The sequence below is a fragment of the Aquarana catesbeiana genome, linkage group LG10 (assembly GCF_042186555.1).
Source record: "Aquarana catesbeiana isolate 2022-GZ linkage group LG10, ASM4218655v1, whole genome shotgun sequence".
NCBI lineage: Eukaryota > Metazoa > Chordata > Amphibia > Anura > Ranidae > Aquarana > Aquarana catesbeiana.
Genome location: NC_133333.1, coordinates 249,037,545 through 249,059,219, shown reverse-complemented (window position 1 = coordinate 249,059,219; position 21,675 = coordinate 249,037,545). Strand labels below are relative to the sequence as shown.

The window sequence follows — 21,675 nt, the reverse complement described above, 5'->3', positions numbered from 1 at the left end:
GTCCTTTGTGTCATTCGTGTCTTCTTGTGTTTTTGCTGTGACTACTTTTTTTTTTTAGTAAGTTCTGTATTCTAAAAAATCTGCTGCAGACAAGTTTCTCTGCTTTGACACCAAAGATTTAGAAAGAACTCTTAAATCTTACGGGCTTCTTTGAAAGTGCAGCAACCAATCAGGGCTCCTATTTTGGGGGGTCGGATGTTCACGTCGCAATGGGCTGCCACGCTATTGTTGCTGTTTGCATTGTCCTATTAGACTCACTAAGTGACTTTGATGCTTAAGATACTGAAAAGTGATGGACTTTTAACTCCTAATTGGAATTGTAGACCTATCACTGATATATTGGGGCCAGGGGACAGGTTACTAGTGGATTGTCTATTATCAGGGAAGGTAAGAAGCTGTACCCTTATTTTAGATACTGAAAAGTGTTAGACGTTATTCCTAATTGGTATTGTAGATACATTGGGGTCAGGGGATACATTGACCAAAGCTTGACTTATTCTTAATTGGAATTGTAGACTTAAAACTGTTATATTGGGGTCAGGGGACAGGTTACTAGTGGATTGTGTATTGTTGTGGAAGGTAAGAAGCTTTACCCTTATTTTAGGTACTGAAAAGTGTTGGACGTTATTCCTAATTGGTATTGTAAGACCTAAAACGAATATATTGGGGTCAGGGGCTACATTGACCAAAGCCTGACTTATTCCTAGTTGGAATTGTAGACTTAAAACTGATATATTGGGGTCAGGGGACAGGTTACTAGTGGATTGTGTATTGTCGTGGAAGGTAAGAAGCTTTACCCTTATTTTAGGTACTGAAAAGTGTTGGATGTTATTCTTAGTTGGTATTGTAGACCTAAAACGAATAAGTTGAGGTCAAGGGATACATTGACCAAAGCTTGACTTATTCCTTGTTGGAATTGTAGACCTAAAACGGATATATTGGGGCCAGGGGACAGGTTACTAGTGGATTGTGTATTATCGTGGAAGGTAAAAAGCCTTAACCTTATTTTAGGTAAAGAAAAGTGTTGGACGTTATTCTTAGTTGGTATTGTAGACCTAAAACGAATACGTTGGGGTCAGGGAATACATTGACCAAAGCTTGACTTATTCTTAATTGGAATTGTAGACCTAAAACTGATATATTGGGGTCAGGGGACAGGTTACTAGTGGATTGTGTATTGGTTTGGAAGGTAAGAAGCTTTACCCTTATTTTAGGTAGTGAAAAGTGTTGGACCTTATTCTTAGTTGGAATTGAAGACCTAAAACCGATACGTTGGGGTCACAGGATACGTTGTGTATTATCAGGGAGTGCAGAAACTTTACCCATGTTTTAGATACTAAAAAAGTGTTGAAGGTTTCATTCTTAATTGGAATTGTAGACCTAAAACGAATACGTTGAGGGTCACAGGATACGTTGTGTATTATCAGGGAGTGGAGAAGCCTTACCCATATTATACTGAAGAGTGTTGGTGGTTTAATTCATAATTGGAATTGTACAACTAAAACTGATAAGTTGGGTTTTAGGGGATATGTTGTGTATTATCGGGGAGTGGAGAAGCCTTACCCATGTTTTAGATACTGAAGAGTGTTGGTGTTTTAATTCTTAATTGGAATTGTAGACCTATAACTGAAAAGTTGGGGTCAGGGGATACGTTGTGTATTATCCGGGAGTGCAGAAGCTTTACACATGTTTTAGATAGTGTATAGTGTTGGAGGTTTAATTCTTAATCAGAAATTGTAGACCTAAAACGAATACATTGGGGTCAGGTCATATGTTGTGTATTCCCAGGGAATGTAAGAAGCTTTACATATGTTTTAGATACTGAAGAGTGTTGGACTTTTAATTCTTAACTGGAATTGTCGATCTAAAACTAATAATTGGGGTCAGGGGATACATTGTGTATTATCAGGGAGTGCAGAAGCAATGTATCTGGTCCATCAAACTTTGTAGCCAATGCTTGCTCATATCAGACCCTGTGAGGGTCATTCACCTTGTGAACTGATAAAGAGAGACTTCCAAAAAAGTATCCAAAAATTACTCTCTTTATCATTTGATAGTTAATCATTAAAAAGACTTTAGTTTAATGACTATAACCCCCAATCTTCCAATGACCTCTTTTGCACTGCAGATGGAGTAAGGATCCCCCCCCCCCCCCCCCGGGTCATAAAAGGGTTAAAGAGTTTGATTAAAGACTGATCTAAAATTGAAAAAGGCTTCTGAAGTTTTAAAACGATCGGCAGCATTTAACAGACTCGTACAACTAGCCCTAGGTTATAGATCACCTATTGATGGGTGTTAAATAATTCAGCGGACAAATTGCTTTACTATAAGGGGGTAGCAATGCTCTGTGGAGTTAAATACACTGTACAGACATGGACCTGGGAGGCTGTAATTCTTATCTTGGGACTCTTAGGCTAAATATAATTCATTAACATTGACAAGGTCTGTACATACCGGCCAGCTTGGTGCGCTGTTCAAGAGTTTGTTTGTTTTTTTGTGTGTGTGTGTTTGCAAACACAATGGGATTGCTTTACTAAAACTGGAGAGTGCAAAATCTGGTGCAACTGTGCATGGCAGCCAATCAGCTTCTAACTTCAGCTTGTTCAATTAAGCTTAGACAATAAAACTTGGAAGCTGATTGGTTTTTATGCACAGCTGCTCCAGATTTTGCAGTTTTAGTGAATCAACCCCAATGGGTCTGATTTACTAAAGGAGTTGAGAATCGGTGAGATGATTGGCTCATTGAAGTCAATAGTCACCATGTTTATAGTGTGAAAAGTATCTCAACTCCTTTAGTAAAGTAGCTCAGTGGGGCGGACCCTCACCAATTGACCTGCTTATTGTTGGGTGTGAATATCTGAGATCAAACAACCGGAATGCATTAAGTTATTGTTGCATTTAGTTGATCATTTGTAACCGGATCGTGAATGAACGCTTGTTGCGTGGAATTAATCCGGTGTGTACCTCTGAGATCAAACAACCAGAATGCATGAAGTTGAAAAATGTTGCATTTAGCTGATAATTTGTAACCGGACCGGGAACGAACGCTTGTTATGTAGACTTGATCCGGTGTGCACCTCTGAGATCCAACTAACCGGAATGCATTAAGTTAAAGAATGTTGCATTTAGTTGATAATTTGTAACCGGGAAAGAACACTTGTTACGTAGACTTGATCCGGTGTGTACCCCTGAGATTAAACAAACCGGAATGCATTTGTTTAAATGTTGCATTTAGTTGATAATTTGTAACCGGACCCGAGAACGATCGCTTGTTACGTAGACTTGATCCGGTGTGTACCTCTGGAGATCCAACAACGGAATGCATTAAGTTAAAGAATGTTGCACCTAGTTGATAATTTGTAACCGGGAACGAACGCTTGTTACGTAGACTTGATCCGGTGTGTACCTCTGGAGATCCAACAAACCGGAATGCATTGTTTAAATGTTGCCTTCAGCTGATCAAAAACAAAAGCTTGCTACTTGAGACTTTTTTTCGATTCGGTGTCTAGCTGAGATCAAAGAACCGGAATACATTTAAAAATTTTATAAAAAAAAAAAATTGTTGCCGATCGTTTGTAACTGGACCAAGAACAAAAGCCAAATCACTAATACATTGCTTCCAAATAAACCTGTCTGTGCTTCTCGTTCCGAGACTGAAGTTTGAGTTTAAATACAGGATGTTTGAAATAACATTCCGAGAGGGGGAAAAAAAAAAAAAGTCAGGTCTGCTTCCAACAGGAAACACTAAATCTTATTGCAGAATTTTGATTTCCATGTAACCTCTGGATGGTCTGTAATTCGTGTGACAATGGCCACATTGGAAATCTCAGAGCCAGCAGCGGAAGGAAAGGTACGCTCCAAAAAAAAAAAAAAAAAAGACGTTCTGCAGTGCTCCTAGCTCTCCCAATAACAACGTTGAGCGTTCCATAATACTGCATTCGCTGGGTGTTCATTCATTGCGAGCTGCAGTGATGTCACGCTGCCTTCATACTGAGCTTATTAGCTGGAGGATCAGGATTGCAGCATTCGTTGGGCAGGCTCTTTGCCTGTGTGTTGTCATGTATTGTAGCTAAGCCTTGTTCATTGGCTTGCATGGATTTGTGAATGGAAACACGGACCCGTCCGCTCTGTAAAACCCGCGTTGCAGTGACGGATTTTTTTTTTTTTTGTGAATGAAAACGCTTCGACCTCCAACACGAGACTAAAGAATAGAACCGCCATAGGAAGCCTGCTGTGCAATGGGTTGAATTTCGGCATAAAGAAAAAAGGCAGTTTTAGGGATTTCTTAGTAAAAATATGAAAGCATACGTTGTTGCATTTGAATGTATTTTGCCGTTTCCGTAGGCTGATGTGGTCCGGGTTGTGTTTGGATCGTCTCGGCTTTTAGGTGTTTTATTGTTGTGTGCCGGCGGTGAGTTAATTGAAGCAGCAACAGGAGTGCTAATTGGTCTCATTTGCCATGATGGCAATCCATTAAAGCGGACGTGGAGGTTATTTAATAAGGCGGAGGATGGGAGGGGGGGCTCAGGCAAAGTGCAGGAAGCCACAGCAACCCATCGGGATGGAATCTTTCATTGGTTTGACTGCTCTGAATTTCCAACCGGTGAAATCGGCTTGCTGGGGGTTGCTGGCCTTGTTGCTCTTTGCCCCCCCCCCCCCCCCACACACATTGTTAAATTAATCTGCTGGAGGACTGGTACAGAAAAAAAAAAAAAAAAGAAAGAAACACCCAAATCAAACAGCCATATTCAAATGTGATACTCAGATTGTAGATTTTCCAAAAGATTTTTTATTTTTTTTTTGCACATTAATTACTCTTCATAAAGCCCAATGCTTATCGGCCAATCGGGCATTGTTCCATATAAGTAGGAATAGCGGCAAAGGAATCAAAACAACATTCCATTGTGGAACAATGCAAACTCGGTTGTGCCATGCTGCAAGTGGGCGGGGCATAGGACACGGGGTAGACCAATGAGCCAAGAGAGCCCAGAAAAGCTGCCTCTTGGCCACATTGATTTTCTCGTAGTGATTGTTAACGCTCGATGCTGCCGAAGTGATAAAAGGACTATGACAGATTCTGGGTCGCGGTTGAATGAGAGCAGCCTGCTTTTTGGGTTTTGATTTAAAAGGATAGGCACGCTTTTCACCAGCTGCTCCATAAAGTAATATACACTCTATTGCCAAAAGTATTGGGACACCTGCCTTTTACATGCACACATGAACTTTTAATGGCATCCCAGTCTAAAGCTGGATACACACTATAGGAAAGCAAAAAGAGCAGAGAGAAGCGCCAGGCAGCATAAACAATTTTTCGATAAAAACACAAAAATGGTAGACAATATAGGGTGCACTTACAAAGCGCTAGATAAGGTAGGTGCTTCCACATGCAGGATCACAGGAGCAGGGCTGTCTTAGTAGCATAATGGGCCCCTGGGCAAAGTAATGCAGTGGGGCCCCTACTAGTCTTCCCCAATGTACGTACCTTCTCTCAAGAATTAAAGTAGATGATAAAATTAAACATATATTTATTAGTACTTTCAATAAAATCGATTTTAAACAAGAAGAAAACATGCCATACATCAAAGACTACAAAGGGAATAGTGCAGGTGGAAAGAAAGAAAGGTACAGTACAGTACGGGGGGGGGGGGTTCAGGAGCTCACAATACTCGGATAAGGAGGGCACAGTACAGGTTTCGGGAAGTGACCATCTTAGGACAGCTTAGTAAAGTGTAACAGTCCTGCCAAATCCGAGACAGTTGGCAAGTATGATATAATGCAAGATTATTGTGGAGCCCCCATGCACCTGGGACCCCTGGGCAGTGCCCAGGGGTGCCCATGCATTAAGATGGCCCTGCACAGGAGAGCTGCCAGGATGTCTCCATGGAGAGGTCCACAAGTGCCGTGTATCGGCAGGAAGCTGAAGCCTCGATAAGCCTCGGAAGGATGCCGGCTGAGTGTCGATGTGTGGGAGTGATTCGGAGTTATCAAACTGGGGAGTCACCTCAATTTTCTTTAGATTTACCAAAACCATATAATATGGAGGTCGAACCTATACACTATTCAATTTGTATGCAATTGGGCAGGTCCTTGCACTACATAGTTGAAGGTAAATCTAAAGGAAATATAACAACAAAAGTTGTATAGTGTGTATCCAACTTTAGTCCGGAGGGTTCAATATTGAGTTGGCCCACCCTTTGCAGCTATAACAGCTTCAACTCTTCTGGGAAGGCCGTCCACAAGGTTTAGGAGTGTGTCTATGGGAATGTTTGACCATTCTTCCAGAAGAGCATTTGTGAGGTCAGGAACTGATGTTGGATGTGAAGGCCTGGCTTGTAGTCTCTACTCTAATGCACCCCAAAAGTGGTCTATCAGGTTGAGGTCAGGACTGTGCAGGCCAGTCAAGTTCCTCCACCCCAAACTCGCTCACCCATGTCTTTATGGACCTTGCTTTGTGCACTGGTGCGCAGTCATGTTGGAACAGGAAGGGGCCATCCCCAAACTGTTCCCACAAAGTTGGGAACATGAAATTGTCCAAAATGTCTTGGTGTGCTGATGCCTTAAGAGTTCCCTTCACTGGAACTAAGGGGCCAAACCCAACCCCTGAAAAACAACCCCCCACCATAATCCCCCCTCCACCAAATGATTTGGACCAGTGCACAAAGCAAGGTCCATAAAGACATGGATGAGCGAGTTTGGGGTGGAGGAACTTGACTGGCCTTCAGAGAGTCCTGACCTCAACCCCATAGAACACCTTTGGGATGAATTTGAGCGGAGACTCACTGGCCTCACAAATGCTTTTCTAGAAGAATGGTCAAACACTCCCATAGACACACTCCTAAACCTTGTGGATGGCCTTCCCAGAAGAGTTGAAGCTGTTATAGCGGCAAAGGGTGGGCCAACTCAATATTGAACCCTACGGACTAAGACTAAGACTGGGTGTCCCAATACTTTTGGCAATATAGTGTATATAGACAAATCAAGCAAGTGTGCAAATGAATTGTTTACCTTTTTTTTTACCTTCCTCCTGCTTACTCTTCAGAGGTCAAAATTCTGCTAATCTGAAGTGAACCTGTATAAACTAACTAAACGAAAGAGGTATTAAACCCAAAAGCAAACATTTATTATATTGGAGCTTACCAATGCTTAGCTGTGATGGCTGCATTCCTTTTCTTTTTTAGGTTTTCTTTCTTCTATTTTCATCTGGTGATCCAGCCAGCCAGTCTGTTGTTTTTCAAAAGCGCAAGGTCTCCTTCAGGTGTATCAGTTTACAGGGATGTGACAAACCATTCTTACAATGATCAGCATTTATTTATTTGTTTAAAAACATTATCCCAAAAGGAAAAAAATGTGCTAGTACCCCTAACCTCCCCCCCCCCCCACTCCCCAAACTGACAATGCTGCGTCCAAAGGTGCTCCCTATGCTCCTTCATCCAGATTGGGGGCGCTCTAATACAGGAGGTGTGTTAGTAGCGGTACCGGGACAGGGTCGTCTAGCTCCCAGGGCAAGGATCTACAATTGCACCCCCCCCCCTTCTCCACTGTTAATACATTCTGTACAATGTGGTGTACAACCCTGAGCCCCCTCACTTCACTGCGCCTGGGGAAGCTTTCCCTCCTGCCCACCCCTTTGTCCTGGCCCTGGTTACTGGGTAAAAACAGAGGGGAAAAAGGACTAAAAAAAAGGAAAACAAATGCAGCCACCACATGTAAGGATTGGTAATATATTTTGATCTTGGGTTTAATAGAGCTTTAAGTGTCTAGTGCCGTGACGTTGCAGTACTAAAGTCCTGGGTTCAATTACCGACAGGCGCCCTGTTTGGCATTGAGATTATACTGCATATGACCCAAAGTAGCTGGATACCCGCCAGCTCAATATTCCAAAGCCAAGGGCATTGATGTGAAGCTGGTCCTCTCTGTCCTGGCACGCCTTCCACTAGATGTTGGAACATCGTCCGTGTCATTCGCTTCCATTCAGAGCTTCAGGAAAGGTTGGGTAGTGATGTCAGGCTGTGGGGCTTGGCCTGAATCCATCCTTCCAGTCTATCTCACACTTACTCGGTTGGGTTAGGTCCAGCCAATCCCGTTCTTCCTCTGCCGTCTCATCCAACCGCTGGGGGAAAAGAATGTGACAAACTGACTTGGCAGCCTTGGCATCTTATGGTAATGTCACATTGCCAGTCACTGAGGTCTTCAAGCAAGACCCATCCCACTTCCAGGGTCTCTTTCTGGAGGCCTCATGGCTTTAAAGACGTGTTAAACCCAAAACCAAAAATGTCATACATTGCAGCTTACCAATCATTGGTGGCTGCAGTCGTTTTCTTTTTTCAGGCTTTTTTTTTTTTCCCCCTCTGTTTTCACCTGGTGATCTGGCCAGTTAACCAGGGCCGGGGATCAGGGGTGGGCAGGAGGGGAAGCTGCCCCGGGCGCAGTGAAGCAAGGGGGCAAAGAATAGGAGCAGGGTTGTACACCCATTCTAACAGTGGAGGAGGGGAGTCCAATTCTGCATCCTTACCCTGGGCACTGGACCACCCTGCCAGCAACACACCTCTTGTATTAGATCACCCCTCCCCCCCCCCCCCCACTCTGGATGAAGGAGCACAGGGAGCACCTTTGGAAAGCAGCGTTGTCAGTCTAGGGGGAGGGTAGTGTTAAATGTATTAAACAAAAAAAAAAAAATGTCATACGTTGTAGCTTACTAATTATTAGATGTGGTGGCTGCGTTAGTTTTATTTTTTTTTAGGCTTTTATCCCTCTGTTTTCACCTGGTGATCTGGCCAGTAACACACCTCTTGTATTAGAGCGCCCCCCACTCTGGATGAAGGAGCACAGGGGGCACCTTCGCACAGCAGCAACAGGGGAGTGTTAGATGGACAACAGATTTAGATACACCAACAAATTGAAGCCAAACTCCACCTCACACTTTATAAGCATTTACAGTAAACTGTTTTTTTCCTTTTGGGATAAAACCCGATCATTGTAAGCACCCCTGTCAGTGTTAAATGGTTTGTCCCATCTCTGTAACTGATACGTTTTCCTGGAGAGCATGTTGTTTTGAAAAACCAATGATGGGGCACTATTCCTCCCACTGACACCAATGATTGGGCACTATTCCACCCTCTTCTACCAATAATGGGGCACTATTCCTCCCACTGACACCAACGATGGGGCACTATTCCTCCCACTGACACCAATAATGGGGCACTATTCCTTCCACTGATACCAATGATGGGGCACTATTCCTCCCACTGACATCAATGAATGGGAAATTATTCATCTGAATGATACCAATGATGGGGCACTATTCCTCCCACTGACACCAATGATTGGGCACTATTCCACCCTCTTCTACCAATAATGGGGCACTATTCCTCCCACTGACACCAACGATGGGGCACTATTCCTCCCACTGACACCAATAATGGGGCACTATTCCTTCCACTGATACCAATGATGGGGCACTATTCCTCCCACTGACATCAATGAATGGGAAATTATTCATCTGAATGATACCAATGATGGGGCACTATTCCTCCCACTGACACCAATGAATGGGGAACTATTCATCTGACTGACACCAATAATGGGGCACTATTCCTTCCACTGATACCAATGATGGGGCACTATTCCTCCCACGGATACCAATGAATGGGGAACTATTCCTCCCACTGATACCAATGATGGGGCACTATTCCTTCAATTGATACCAATGATGGGGCACTATTTCTTCCACTGATACCAATGATGGGGCACTATTCCTCCCACTGATAGCAGTGATGGGGCACTATTCCTCCGACTGACATACATGAATGGGGCACTATTCCTCCAAATGACACAAATGATGGGGCACTATTCCTTCTACTGACACCAATGATGGGGCACTATTCCTTCTACGGATACCAATGATGGGGCACTATTCCTCCCAGTGACACCAATGATGGGGCACTATTCCTCCCACTGACACCAATAAATGGGGAACTATTCCTCCCACTGACACCAATGATGGGGCACTATTCCTCCCACTGACACCAATGATGGGGCACTCCCACTGACACCAATGATGGGGCACTATTCCTCCCACTGACACCAATGATGGGGCACTATTCCTTCCACTGATACCAATGATGGGGCACTATTCCTCCCACTGACACCAATGATGGGGCACTATTCCTTCCACTGATACCAATGATGGGGCACTATTCCTCCCGCTGACACCAATAAATGGGGAACTATTCCTCCCACTGACACCAATAAATGGGGAACTATTCCTTCCACTGACACCAATGATGGGGCACTATTCCTCCCACTGACACCAATGATGGGGCACTATTCCTCCCACTGACACCAATGATGGGGCACTATTCCTTCTCTTACTGACCACAGTCGCTATAAAATGTTATTTAGTCCCACCACTCCCGAGCCTGAGGTATTGTTTACTTCCACTGATTCTGGGACATTTTCTCCACTAAGGTCTGAAGGACAGTAAATTGGCCCTTTGTTTAAACGTCTGGAGATTTGTGCTTTAAAGGAATCGAGTACAGGTTCAGACATTGACCAATGCCTTCTGGAAATACCTGGCTGCCTCTGATCAGTAAAGTCAGAGGAAGGTCCTTCTGATCTGCAAAGACATAAAATAATCCAAGCTCTTGGATCAGCCAAGCAACTGGCATTTTCAAAAGGAGAGGAGTTCAGCGGTGACCACCTACAGTACATATTTATTAGGTCAGGTTCACTTTAAACATCCTGTAGCAACTTTCACCAAAAAAGCATTTTCCCAGAAACCGCACGCATGCACATGGAAAATTAAACCGTTTCCAATCATCCATCAAATGTAAATATTTTTTTAAATCGAATCAAACGCTCAGCAGAGACGAGCTCTCCGAGATCAGAGATAATCAATAATAGAGTTTCGCTCTTTTTTTTTTTCCCCTCCCTGAATAATCCGGCTCTTTCTAGGAGATGAAGGCAGTTCCTGGACATAGAAAATCTCTCCACTTCTTCTTACCTAATTGTCTGCAATTAGCAGCTCCTTAACATTGGAAGACAAAGAGGGAGGATGATGTCATAATGGGAGGCTGAGAGCTGAGCCGCTCACATGATCCACCGTGCCTGCGTTCTCTTCATTCTCTTCAGTGGTGTAGAAGACAATGGCACTCTTTAACTCTTTCTGCTTTCCAGGAACTTAAAGGATAACTCCACTATTGTGGGGAAAAAATAGCAAAAAATATATACATACATATATATATATCTATATCTATATATATATCGCGGTGTATATATGTATAGATATATATATCTATATATATATATTATCATATACAATTGCTACACAAGCCATATTGTAATGTTATTAACCCCTTCGGGCCTAAGGGTAAAACAGATCTTAGCCACTTGCCTACTGGGCACTTTTACCCCCTTCCTGCCCAGGTCAATCTTCAGCTTTTAGCGCTGTCACACTTTGAATGACAATTGTGCGGTCATGCTACACTGTACTCAACTAGATTACATTAGGGAATAAAGACCGAACATTTAGAGAAAAAAAAACAAAAAAACTTTTTCATAGTTTGTTGTAAAATTTTACAAACATGTAATTTTTCTCCTTCACTGATCTGCGCTGATGAGGTGGCACTGAAAGGCAGCACTGATGGGCAGCACTGATGGGCACTAGTTGGCAGCACTGGTGTTCACTTATTGGCAGCACTACTGGGCACTGACTGGCAGCACTCGTGGGCACAGATTGGCAACACTGCTGGGCACTGATGAGGAGGCACTGATAGGCACTGATTGGCAGCACTGATGGGCCCTTATTGGCAGCACTGCTGGGCACTGACTGGCACCACTGTTGGGACTGCACTGATAATCAGGAGGACCCTGATTATCAATGTAGATGTGATGGTAGAATCTTGCGAACCAGAATGAGGAAATCTTCAGGTATTTAGGAATTTTATATAATGGACTTTGTACCCTAAAGCCATTCCTCTCTATACACTTATAGGTTACAAGGAAACACTTTCCCTGTGAATTACCCACGCCGCGTTCTGCTCTGAAAATATACTTTAATTACAAAATACTGTTCATTTAAAGGTCACACTTCTGTTTTTAAAATATTCATTTGTAACCAAAGTAATTGTCAATTACACCGCGATACACTTCATTTGAGTCTCAATAACAAATAGAAAAAAAAAATCCTAACGGGATCCTTAAATGGAATGGACACGATTTAAATGTTTTGCTAAATCAACGTTTATAATGATATCCAACGCGTTTCAGGGGTCTAAAGGCACCCCCCATTCTGAGAAATGGGATGGTAAACCAATGATGGGTTGGAGAAATGGGAATGTTTTTTAATACCCCCCCCCCAGTACAATAGCCAAGATTTAGCTGCCAAGTGGAGTTCAGCGCACAGTGCCCTTTGTCCTTTAGAGATGACAGCGCCTCCGGTGGGCGGGTGCGGTAGCACTGGACTTTGTCAATGGAAGGTCATTTCTGGCAATGTGGAAGGTTCCTGGAAAGTGTTGTGGATATTGGTAAGGAGTGCCAAAAAATAGAGCTCTTTAGGCCGGGTTCACATATATGCGAATTGAATGCGGGTTTCCCCTGCATCCAATTCGCATGACAGGCGAGTGTGACCGGTTCACACAGATTTCGGGGGCGGTCCGTGGTCCGGATTGCAGAAGGGTCCTGTGCGTCTTTGGAATGAATTCAGGTCTGAATTCAGGCAAAAAATTCGGACCTGAATTGCAACTGAACCGGTGAGCAGGAACGCACCGGACCCCCAGCAGGAACCCGCGGCTGCACATGTGTGAATCGTATTTTACTAATACATGTCAAAGATACAAAATTGTGCTTAGGCATTAACCACTTGCCGATCATGCTATAGCCGAATGACGGCTATAGTGCGGCCGGCTAGTTCTGGAAGGCCGCCATACGACGGCACGTGGGCGCGGCGCTCACTGTGATCACAGTGTCCGGAGAACACTGCTGATTACAGATTGAGGTAAAGAGCCAATCTTCGGCTCTTTACCATGTGATCAGCTGTGTCCAATCAAAGCTGATCACGGATGTAAATAGAAGCCGGTTATTGGCACTCATTTCCTCATGCTGACAGCGTGAGGAGAGGAGAAGAGAGCCGATAACTGGCTTCTCTAAAAGAGACATCTACATTGATAATCAGGGTCCTCCAGAAAGAAACAGGTATTCTTTGAAAATTGTTCTGTATTTGGCTCCATCCATCTTTCCATCAACTCTGACCAGCTTCCCTGTCCCTGCTGAAGAAAAGCATCCCCACAACATGATGCTGCCACCACCATGTTTCATGGTGGGGATGGTGTGTTCAGGGTGATGTGCAGTGTTAGTTTTCCCCCCCACACATAGCGTTTTACTGTTAGGTCAAAAAGTTCATTTTTGGTCTCATCTGACCAGAGCACCTTCTTCCACATGTTTGCTGTGTCCTCCACATGGCTTCTCACAAACTACAAATGGGACTTCCTTATGACTTTCTTTCACCAATGTCTTTCTTCTTGTCACTCTTCCATAAAGGGCAGATTTGTGGAGAACACGACTAATAGTTGTCCTGTGGACAGATTCTCCCACCTGAGCTGTGGATCTCTGCAGCTCCTCCAGAGTTACCATGGACCTCTTGGCTCTTCTCTGATGAATGCTCTCCTTGCCCGGCCGGTCAGTTTAGGTGGACGGCCATGTCTTGGTAGGTTTGCAGTTGTGCCATACTCTTTCCATTTTCAGATGATGGATTGAATAGAGCTCCGTGAGATGTTCAAAGCTTGGGAGATTTTTTTTATAACCTAACCCTGCTTTATACTTCTCCACAACTTTATCCCTGACCTGTCTGGTGTGTTCCTTGGCCTTCATGATGCTGTATGTTCACTAAGGTTCTCTAACAAACCTCTGAGGGCTTCAAAGAACAGCTGTATTTATACTGAGATTAAATTACACACAGGTGGACTCTATTTACTAATTAGGTGACTTCTGAAGGCAATTGGTTCCGCTAGATTTTAGTTGGGGGTATCAGAGTAAAGGGGGCTGAATACAAATACCCCCCACACTTTTCACATATTTATTTGTAAAAATAAATTGAAAATCATTTATCATTTTCCTTCCACTTCACAATTATGTGCCACTTTGGTCTATCACATAAAATCCCAATAAAATACATTTACATTTTTGGTTGTAACATGACAAAATGTGGAAAATTTCAAGGGGTATGAATACTTTTTCAAGGCACTGTATATACAGATTACTGATCCAGCACTGCTTCCTCCTCCACTATCTGACAAGACACACAGGGGTTGATTTACTAAAAACGGAGAGTGCAAAATCTGGTGCAGCTGTGCGTGGCAGCCAATCGGCTTCTAGCTTCAGCTTTTGCAATTAAACTTTGACAAAAAAAAAACCTGGAAGCTGATTTGGTTTCTTTGCAGAAGCTGCACCAGATTTTACACTCTCCAGTTTTAGTAAATCAACCCCACACTGTCACTGTCCTCCTCCACTGTCGGACATACTGATAAATACTGTCACCCTATATAAAGCTTACTTATAGAGACATAGAAGAATGACCGCAGAAAAAACATCGAGTGGTTGATGAAGTCTGCCCCATTTTTTTCTTTTTATTATTATACCATCATATAATCATTCAGTGGGGTTCCCCTATAAATTGACTTTTTTTGATTGTCTGACCTCTTAAAACCAAAATTGCGAGGAGCAGACACGATTGAGCCGGTTACAATGGAATTAGACTTGGCATGGGAAGTGCGGAACTTTCACAATCTCCAAAATAGACTTCACTTGATTTGAGGATTAAAGATAATTGGATTTAAGTCTGCAGAGTTAATATCGGCTCTCACCAGAGATTATCACTATCCGCTCTCTGCCGGACAGGTTTACCCCCTTCATGTTTTCAGGGGTTGGAGATATGCCGTTGTGTTTGACAACTTTCTTTTTCTTTTTTTTTTTTATACTCTACTATGTTTGCTATATCTAAACTGGTAATTAGTAAAGGCCAAGAGAACAGTATGATGATCTAGTCAATCGATCTGCTGGTACTCTGGGGGGGTTATGATAGGACTGTGTATGGCAAGATTGGAAAAAGTAGCTGTGGGGTTGGAGGGGGGGTTATTTTTCCCTCCTCTAGACCAGGGGGTCTCCAAACTACAACCCATGGGCCAGATCTGGCCCACTACAAGATTTTATATGGCCAACAGGTAAGGTCAGTGGCATATTTTTATTGTGAAAAGATTGAGGATACAGGCCAGCCTATGGTCTCTACTTTGACCTGATGTAAGGGGGACTCTGAAGAGGATGTAAGTGGGACTCTGATGGGGACTCTGATGTAATGGGGACCCTGATATAAGGGGGGCTCTGATGTAATTGGGATGCTGACATAAGAGGGGCTTTGATGGGGACCCTGATGTAAGTGGGACTCTGATGGGGACCATGTTGTAAGGGGGAACTCTGATGTATGGAGGGGTCTCTGATGGGGACCCTAATGTACAGGGGGACTCTGATGGAGGCCCTGATGTAAGAGGGGACTCTGATGTAAGGATCACTCTGATGGGGATCCTGAAGAAAAAGAGGACTCTGATGGGCACCCTAATGTATGGAGGGACTCTGATGGAGGCCCTGATGTAAGGGGGGACTCTGATGGAAGGAGCACTCTCATGGGAATCTTGAAGAAAAAGGGGACTCTGATGGGGACCCTAATGTATGGAGGGACTCTGATGGAGGCCCTGATGTAAGGTAGGACTCTGATGTAAGGAGCACTCTGATGGGGATCCTGAAGAAAAACGGGACTCTGATGGGCACCCTAATGTATGGAGGGACTCTGATGGAGGCCCTGATGTAAGGGGGGACTCTGATGGAAGGAGCACGCTCATGGGAATCTTGAAGAAAAAAGGGGCTCCGATGGGGACCCTAATGTACGGAGGGACTCTGATGGAGGCCCTGATGTAAGGGGGCACTCTGATATAAGGAGCACTCTGATGAGGATCCTGAAGTAAAGGGGGACTCTGATAGGGGCCATGATATAGAAGGAGACTCATTTATTAATAAAACTGTTTTGTTTTTTTTTTTGGCCCATGAATATTTTTTTTAAGTATACTAAGTGTTCCTTGAAAAGTCTGTAGACCCCTTTTCTAGAACAAAACAATCGTTTTCTTTTTTATATTTCCTTTTTTTTTAATGCATTAGTGGGTCATTTTTATTTTCAGATTCCATCTACTTGTACCAAGTTTCTGTTTTTTTCTAACCACAGCCCTGAGGAAGGGACATGTCAAGACTCCCGGAACGTGTTGGCATTTGTGAGACATTGTTAAGCAAATAAAAGGACTAAACAAATAAATATACCCATAGAAAATATAGAGAGAGAGAGAGAGAGAGAGAGAGAGAGAGAGAGAGAGAGAGAGAGAGATATTATATGCTATAGATGTTTACATCACTGCGGTTATAATGGAGGTCATTATGATCTGTAAAAAAGCCATTTTATGTAAAGACTTTTTTTTTCGCTGCTGTCCATGTTTGAGGAGGACAGGCGATAAATCATCTTCTCCACATTTGCGCAACACATGTAGAAAATCCATCACGCTAGTCAATGGACCACAAAGGTTCATCTCCGTGCTTCAGATTCCATTTTAAAAAGCTGCTCTTTTAGCTCTAATTGAAGTTATGGTTTGCAAGTTTAGGTTCCAGATAGATAACTAATTCAATTAGCAAAATGGCCCTTTTCAAAAGAAATTTCCAGAGACTCCTGTAATGGATCCTATCAACATGGAAATCTTTACCATTTTGAACTAGAGTTTGGTCCCAATGGACTGATAACGGGGCTGAGATCGATAGTCTAATAGCAAACATTCTCTGGCCATTCCTTTGGAGTTTACGTGGGTTGGACTTGAATGGTGAATGAGTGAAGGTGAGGTTTGTTCAGAATTGGTTCCCAAAAATTGGCATAAGTGAGACTCCTCTATGGTTCCCAAAGGAAATAAATGGCCAGGACGTGCTGTAACTTCAAAAAGACCCTGTCACCACATCACCTTGTCTATGGCAAAGTGACTGGGTCTCTTGAAAGCCCACCTTCTCAAACCCATTTATATTCATCCTCACAGTGTTCCTTGGCCACTCATTCTTCTGTTGCTACCACCAGTGCCGAGACAAGGTCATCCAGTGCCCAGGGCAAAGATTGCAAAGTGCGCCCACCTCCCATTCATCCTCACTGTGTTCCTTGGCCACTTATTCTTCTGTTGCTACCACCAGTGCCCAGGGCAAAGATGCCAAATTGCGCCCACCTCCCGTTCATCCTCACAGTGTTTCTTGGCCATTAGTTATAATGTTGCTACCACCAGTGCCGAGACAAGGTCATCCAGTGCCCAGGGCAAAGAATGCAAAATGCGCCCACCTCCCGTTCATCCTCACAGTGTTCCTTGGCCACTCATTCTTTTGTTGCTACCACCAGTGCCGAGAAAAGGTCATCCAGTGCCCAGGGCAAAGAATGCAAAGTGCACCCACCTCCCGTTCATCCTCACAGTGTTCCTTGGCCACTCATTCTTCTGTTGCTACCACCAGTGCCCAGGGCAAAGATGCCAAAGTGCGCCCACCTCCCGTTCATCCTCACAGTGTTCCTTGGCCACTAATTTTAATGTTGCTACCACCAGTGCTGAGACAAGGTCATCCAGTGCCCAGGGCAAAATATGCAAAGTGCGCCCTCCTCCCGTTCATCCTCAAAGTGTTCCTTGGTCACTCATTATTCTGTTGCTACCACCAGTGCCGAGACAAGGTCATCCAGTGCCCAGGGCAAAGATTGCAAAGTGCACCCACCTCCCATTCATCCTCACAGTGTTCCTTGGGAACTCATTCTTCTGTTGCTACCACTAGTGCCCAGGGCAAAGATGCCAAAGTGCGCCCACCTCCCGTTCATCCTTACAGTGTTTCTTGGCCACTAATTATATTGTTGCTACCACCAGTGCCGGGACAAGGTTATCCAGTACCCAGGACAAAGATTCCAAAGTGCGCCCACCTCCCGTTCATCCTTAGTGTTTCTTGGCAACTAATTATAATGTTGCTACCCCTAGTGCCGGGACAAGGTTATCCAGTACCCAGGACAAAGATGCCAAATGCGCCCACCTCCCGTTCATAAGCTTAGGGGATCCTATGCCCAGCAGTCTCTAGCTTGTCAAAATCACTCCCGCCGTCACTACTCCTGTCAGCCTTGTAATGGAAGGAAGGCGCCCCCATCCCTACAGTAAACAATTCCGCCCAGGGCACCCATCCCTCCTGCCCACCTCTTGTCCCAGCCCTGGCTACCATCCCAAAAAAAACTGTGTTTTGGGGTACTGGGGACATGTGACCTCCTCCCGTGATGCAGAGTGGTCAAGTGTCACATGACGGAGTTGGTGGAGTCATTGCACCCTGTAAACGCTTTAAATCCCAACTTAAGTGGACTGAGTGAGGAAGGGTTGGAGCCTCTGTCCGGTTTTTATTTGCAGCCTAAAATGTCCCCTCCCTTTCTGTCTGGAGACACTCTAAAACAAAATGCTTGTTTTAGTAAAACAGGAAAGAGTTGCAACCTTTGTTGGGTTCATGGGAAGTGTTAGAACTTCTGACCTGCCTTGTCCATTGTGTATCACAAGTACAAGCAGCTACCTAAAATCTCCCCATACAACCTGCCCTGTCCGTCTATCCTGGCGTCAACCACCTCTCCTATTTCCATAGTTGCCATAGGGTTGCTACGTTGTGCTGCCAGGACAAGCAGCTACTTTAACTCTCCCCATACAATGGCTACTCCTTTTTTGTGTTCTGGTGTCACAGGGCCAGGAAGTGAGCCAAAACCTCACCACACAACCACTCCACCTATTTCTTTTCCTGCTGTCACAGTAACAGGAAGTCAGGTAAAATCTTTCCTATGGGGTCATGTACAGCAAACATTGCTATTTGTTCTTCCCACGTCTATCCACAGCTAAAAAAAAATTGTTTAGGCAGGAGTTTGGCATTTCTCTGCATATGTTAATATATTAAAGAGTAACTTCACTTTTGTTGAGAAATAGGCAGTCTTCTTTTGGTAATCTATGTACATTGAAGGGATTTTAACAAACTTTGTGGCAGATTCCTTCCCTTGGTTTCTTTGAAGAAATCACTGTTTGTTTCAGCATGTCCTTCGCAGACTGATCCTGAATGGGAGGTTCTGGTTCATTTAATCGCCTGGAACGCAGTGTTCTAATGGGAAAAGCTGCAGGGTCTGCCTCCCTTTAGAAGTATTAACCCTTGGGGAGTAGTTCACCAAAACTGAAATTCCTGTTACAGAGGATGCCTAAAATCTGACTTGTATCTTAATGCAGACTTCTGGGAAAATCAGTGAGCCAATTACACAAGCAGGAAATTACATATATGTTTGTGGGTGTTCTACATTATATAGGATACCTCCAGGTTGCCACATTGCATTGAATTTTACTGAAAATTACAGAGCTGCAGATTGAAATGGAAAGGCCATTTTTAATAAAATTCAATAACAACATAACTTGTGTAGCAATTGTATATGCTGTTATATTTTTTATCATGAATGTGGAGGTATCCTTTAGGTCTCAGTGTTTGTAGCTGACAATATAAAACAAAGCTTGCTCTTATATGCACGATAGTCACAGTCCCCTGCTGACCAGTCCTGCCATCGAAGCCCAGAATTGAATCTACTGCTTCCTAATATAATCTACTTGAGTAGGAAGGAAGGAGCGCCCGTTGTCTGAAATATTGCAACTCTAGGTGGGAGAATACAGTCTTTCATTGAAAATGTAAAAATTAACAAATTAAGCCAACGCATTTCGTGGGAATTGTCTTCCCCTTCTTCAGGGCTGTTGGTATGTGCTAAGGAGAAATGGGTGGACTCGGTAGTACTACCAGAATTTTCTCCTTTCCTTTTGTCTCTGCATCACACAAGTCAGCATTTGCCAACATAAAAGATTCTGGTACTACCACAGAGTCCACCCATCTCCAGTAGCACACACCAACAGCCCTGAAGAAGGGGGAAGCAATTCCTCCAAAACACCTTGGGTTCGATCTGTATCTTTCCACACTTTCAATAAAGGATTGTATTCTCCCACCGAGGGCTGCATCATTCCGAACACCGGGTGCTCCTTACTTCTTACTCAAGTGATGTCTCTACTGAAACAACGGCTCCATCATAGCAGTAAGGTAGCAACCCAGACCCCCAAAGCGAGATCAGCCCCACCACTTACCTTCGGAAACACCTAATAACCTATAAATGTACAGAATAAGCCAACGTGTTTCAGAGGCATTGCCTTCCCCTTCTTCAGGGCTGTTACATAGTTAGTAAGGTTGAAAAAAGACACAAGTCCATCCAGTTCAACCAAAAAAAAATTTTTTTTGTGATGTTGGTATGCAACTTGCATGATACAGAGGCAAAAGGGAGGAAGGAATTCTGATACTACCACTAAATCCACCTATCTCCAGTTACACATACCAACAGCCCTGATGAAGGGGAAGGTCATTCCCCTGAAACACGTTGGGTCGATCTGTATGATTTCACACTTTCAATAAATGATTGTATTCTCCCATCAAGGGTTGCATTATTCCAAACACTGGGCACTTCTTCCTACTTACTCAAGTGGTGTCTCTACTGAAGCGACAACTCCGTCGTGCCATTAGGCTCCATCATACCAGTAAGGTAGCAACGGCTCCATCATACCAGTAAGGTTGCAGGCCAAACCCCCAAAGGGATATCAGCATTACCACTCACCTGCAGAACCACTTAATAACCTATAAACATACAGAATGAGCCAACGTGTTTCAGGGGCATTTCCTTCCCCTTCTTCAGGGCGGTTGGTATGTGCTACTGGAGATGGGTGGACTTCATGGTAGTACCAGGATTTTTTGTGATGGCAAGTGCCAACTTGCATGATGCAGAGGCAAAAGGGGAGGAGGGAATTCTGGTACTACCACAGAGTACACCCATCTCCTGTATCAGGTACCAACAGCCCTGAAGAAGGGGGAGGCAATGCCTCCGAAATGCGTTGGATCGATCTGTATGTTTTCACACTTTCAATAAACGATTGTATTCTCCCACCAACGGCTGCATCATTCCGAACACCGGGTGCTCCTTCCTTCTTACTCAAGTGATGTCTCTACTGAAACAACGGCTCCATCATAGCAGTAAGGTAGCAGCCCAAACCTCCAAAGGGAGATCAGCACCACCGCTTACCTGCAGAACCACTTAATAACCTATAAACGTACAGAATGAGCCAATGCGTTTCAGTGGCTTCAGGGCTGTTGTTATGTGCTACTGGAGATGGGTGGACTTCGTGGTAGTACCAGAATTTTTTTGTGCTGGCAAGTGCCAACTTGCATGATGCAGAGGCAAAAGGGGAGGAGGGAATTCTGGTATTAAAGCGTAATCCACCTATCTCCAGCTACACGTACCAACGACCCTGAAGAAGGCGGAGGCAATGCCCCCGAAACACGTTGGCTCGATCTGTAGGTTTTCACACTTTCAATAAACTATTGTATTCTCCCTCCAAGGGTTGCATTATTCCACACACCGAGCGCGCCTGCCTTTTTACTCACCTAATGGTAGTACCAGAATTTTTTTGTGCTGGCAAGTGCCAACTTGCATGATGCAGAGGCAAAAGGGGAGGGGGGAATTCATCCACCTATCTCCAGCTACAC

General features: G+C 44.0%; 1 protein-coding gene across 13 annotated transcripts in view; it reads left to right on the top strand.

The window, feature by feature from the left end:
• CAMTA1 (calmodulin binding transcription activator 1) overlaps positions 1–21,675 on the top strand; it is a 2,014,371-nt gene that overhangs the window by 1,871,139 nt on the left and 121,557 nt on the right. The window contains exon 1 of one of the 13 annotated variants that reach the window (XM_073603623.1): positions 239–387. The exons of 11 other annotated variants lie outside the window; for them this stretch is intronic. Coding sequence is in view for 1 of the 2 variants with exons in the window: in XM_073603619.1 (XP_073459720.1) it covers positions 3,787–3,850 (64 nt within the window). In the remaining variant the exon portion in view is untranslated. Of the gene's footprint in view, positions 1–238; positions 388–3,434; positions 3,851–21,675 lie in introns of those variants that run through there. One more of the 13 variants, XM_073603619.1, reaches the window with a different exon arrangement.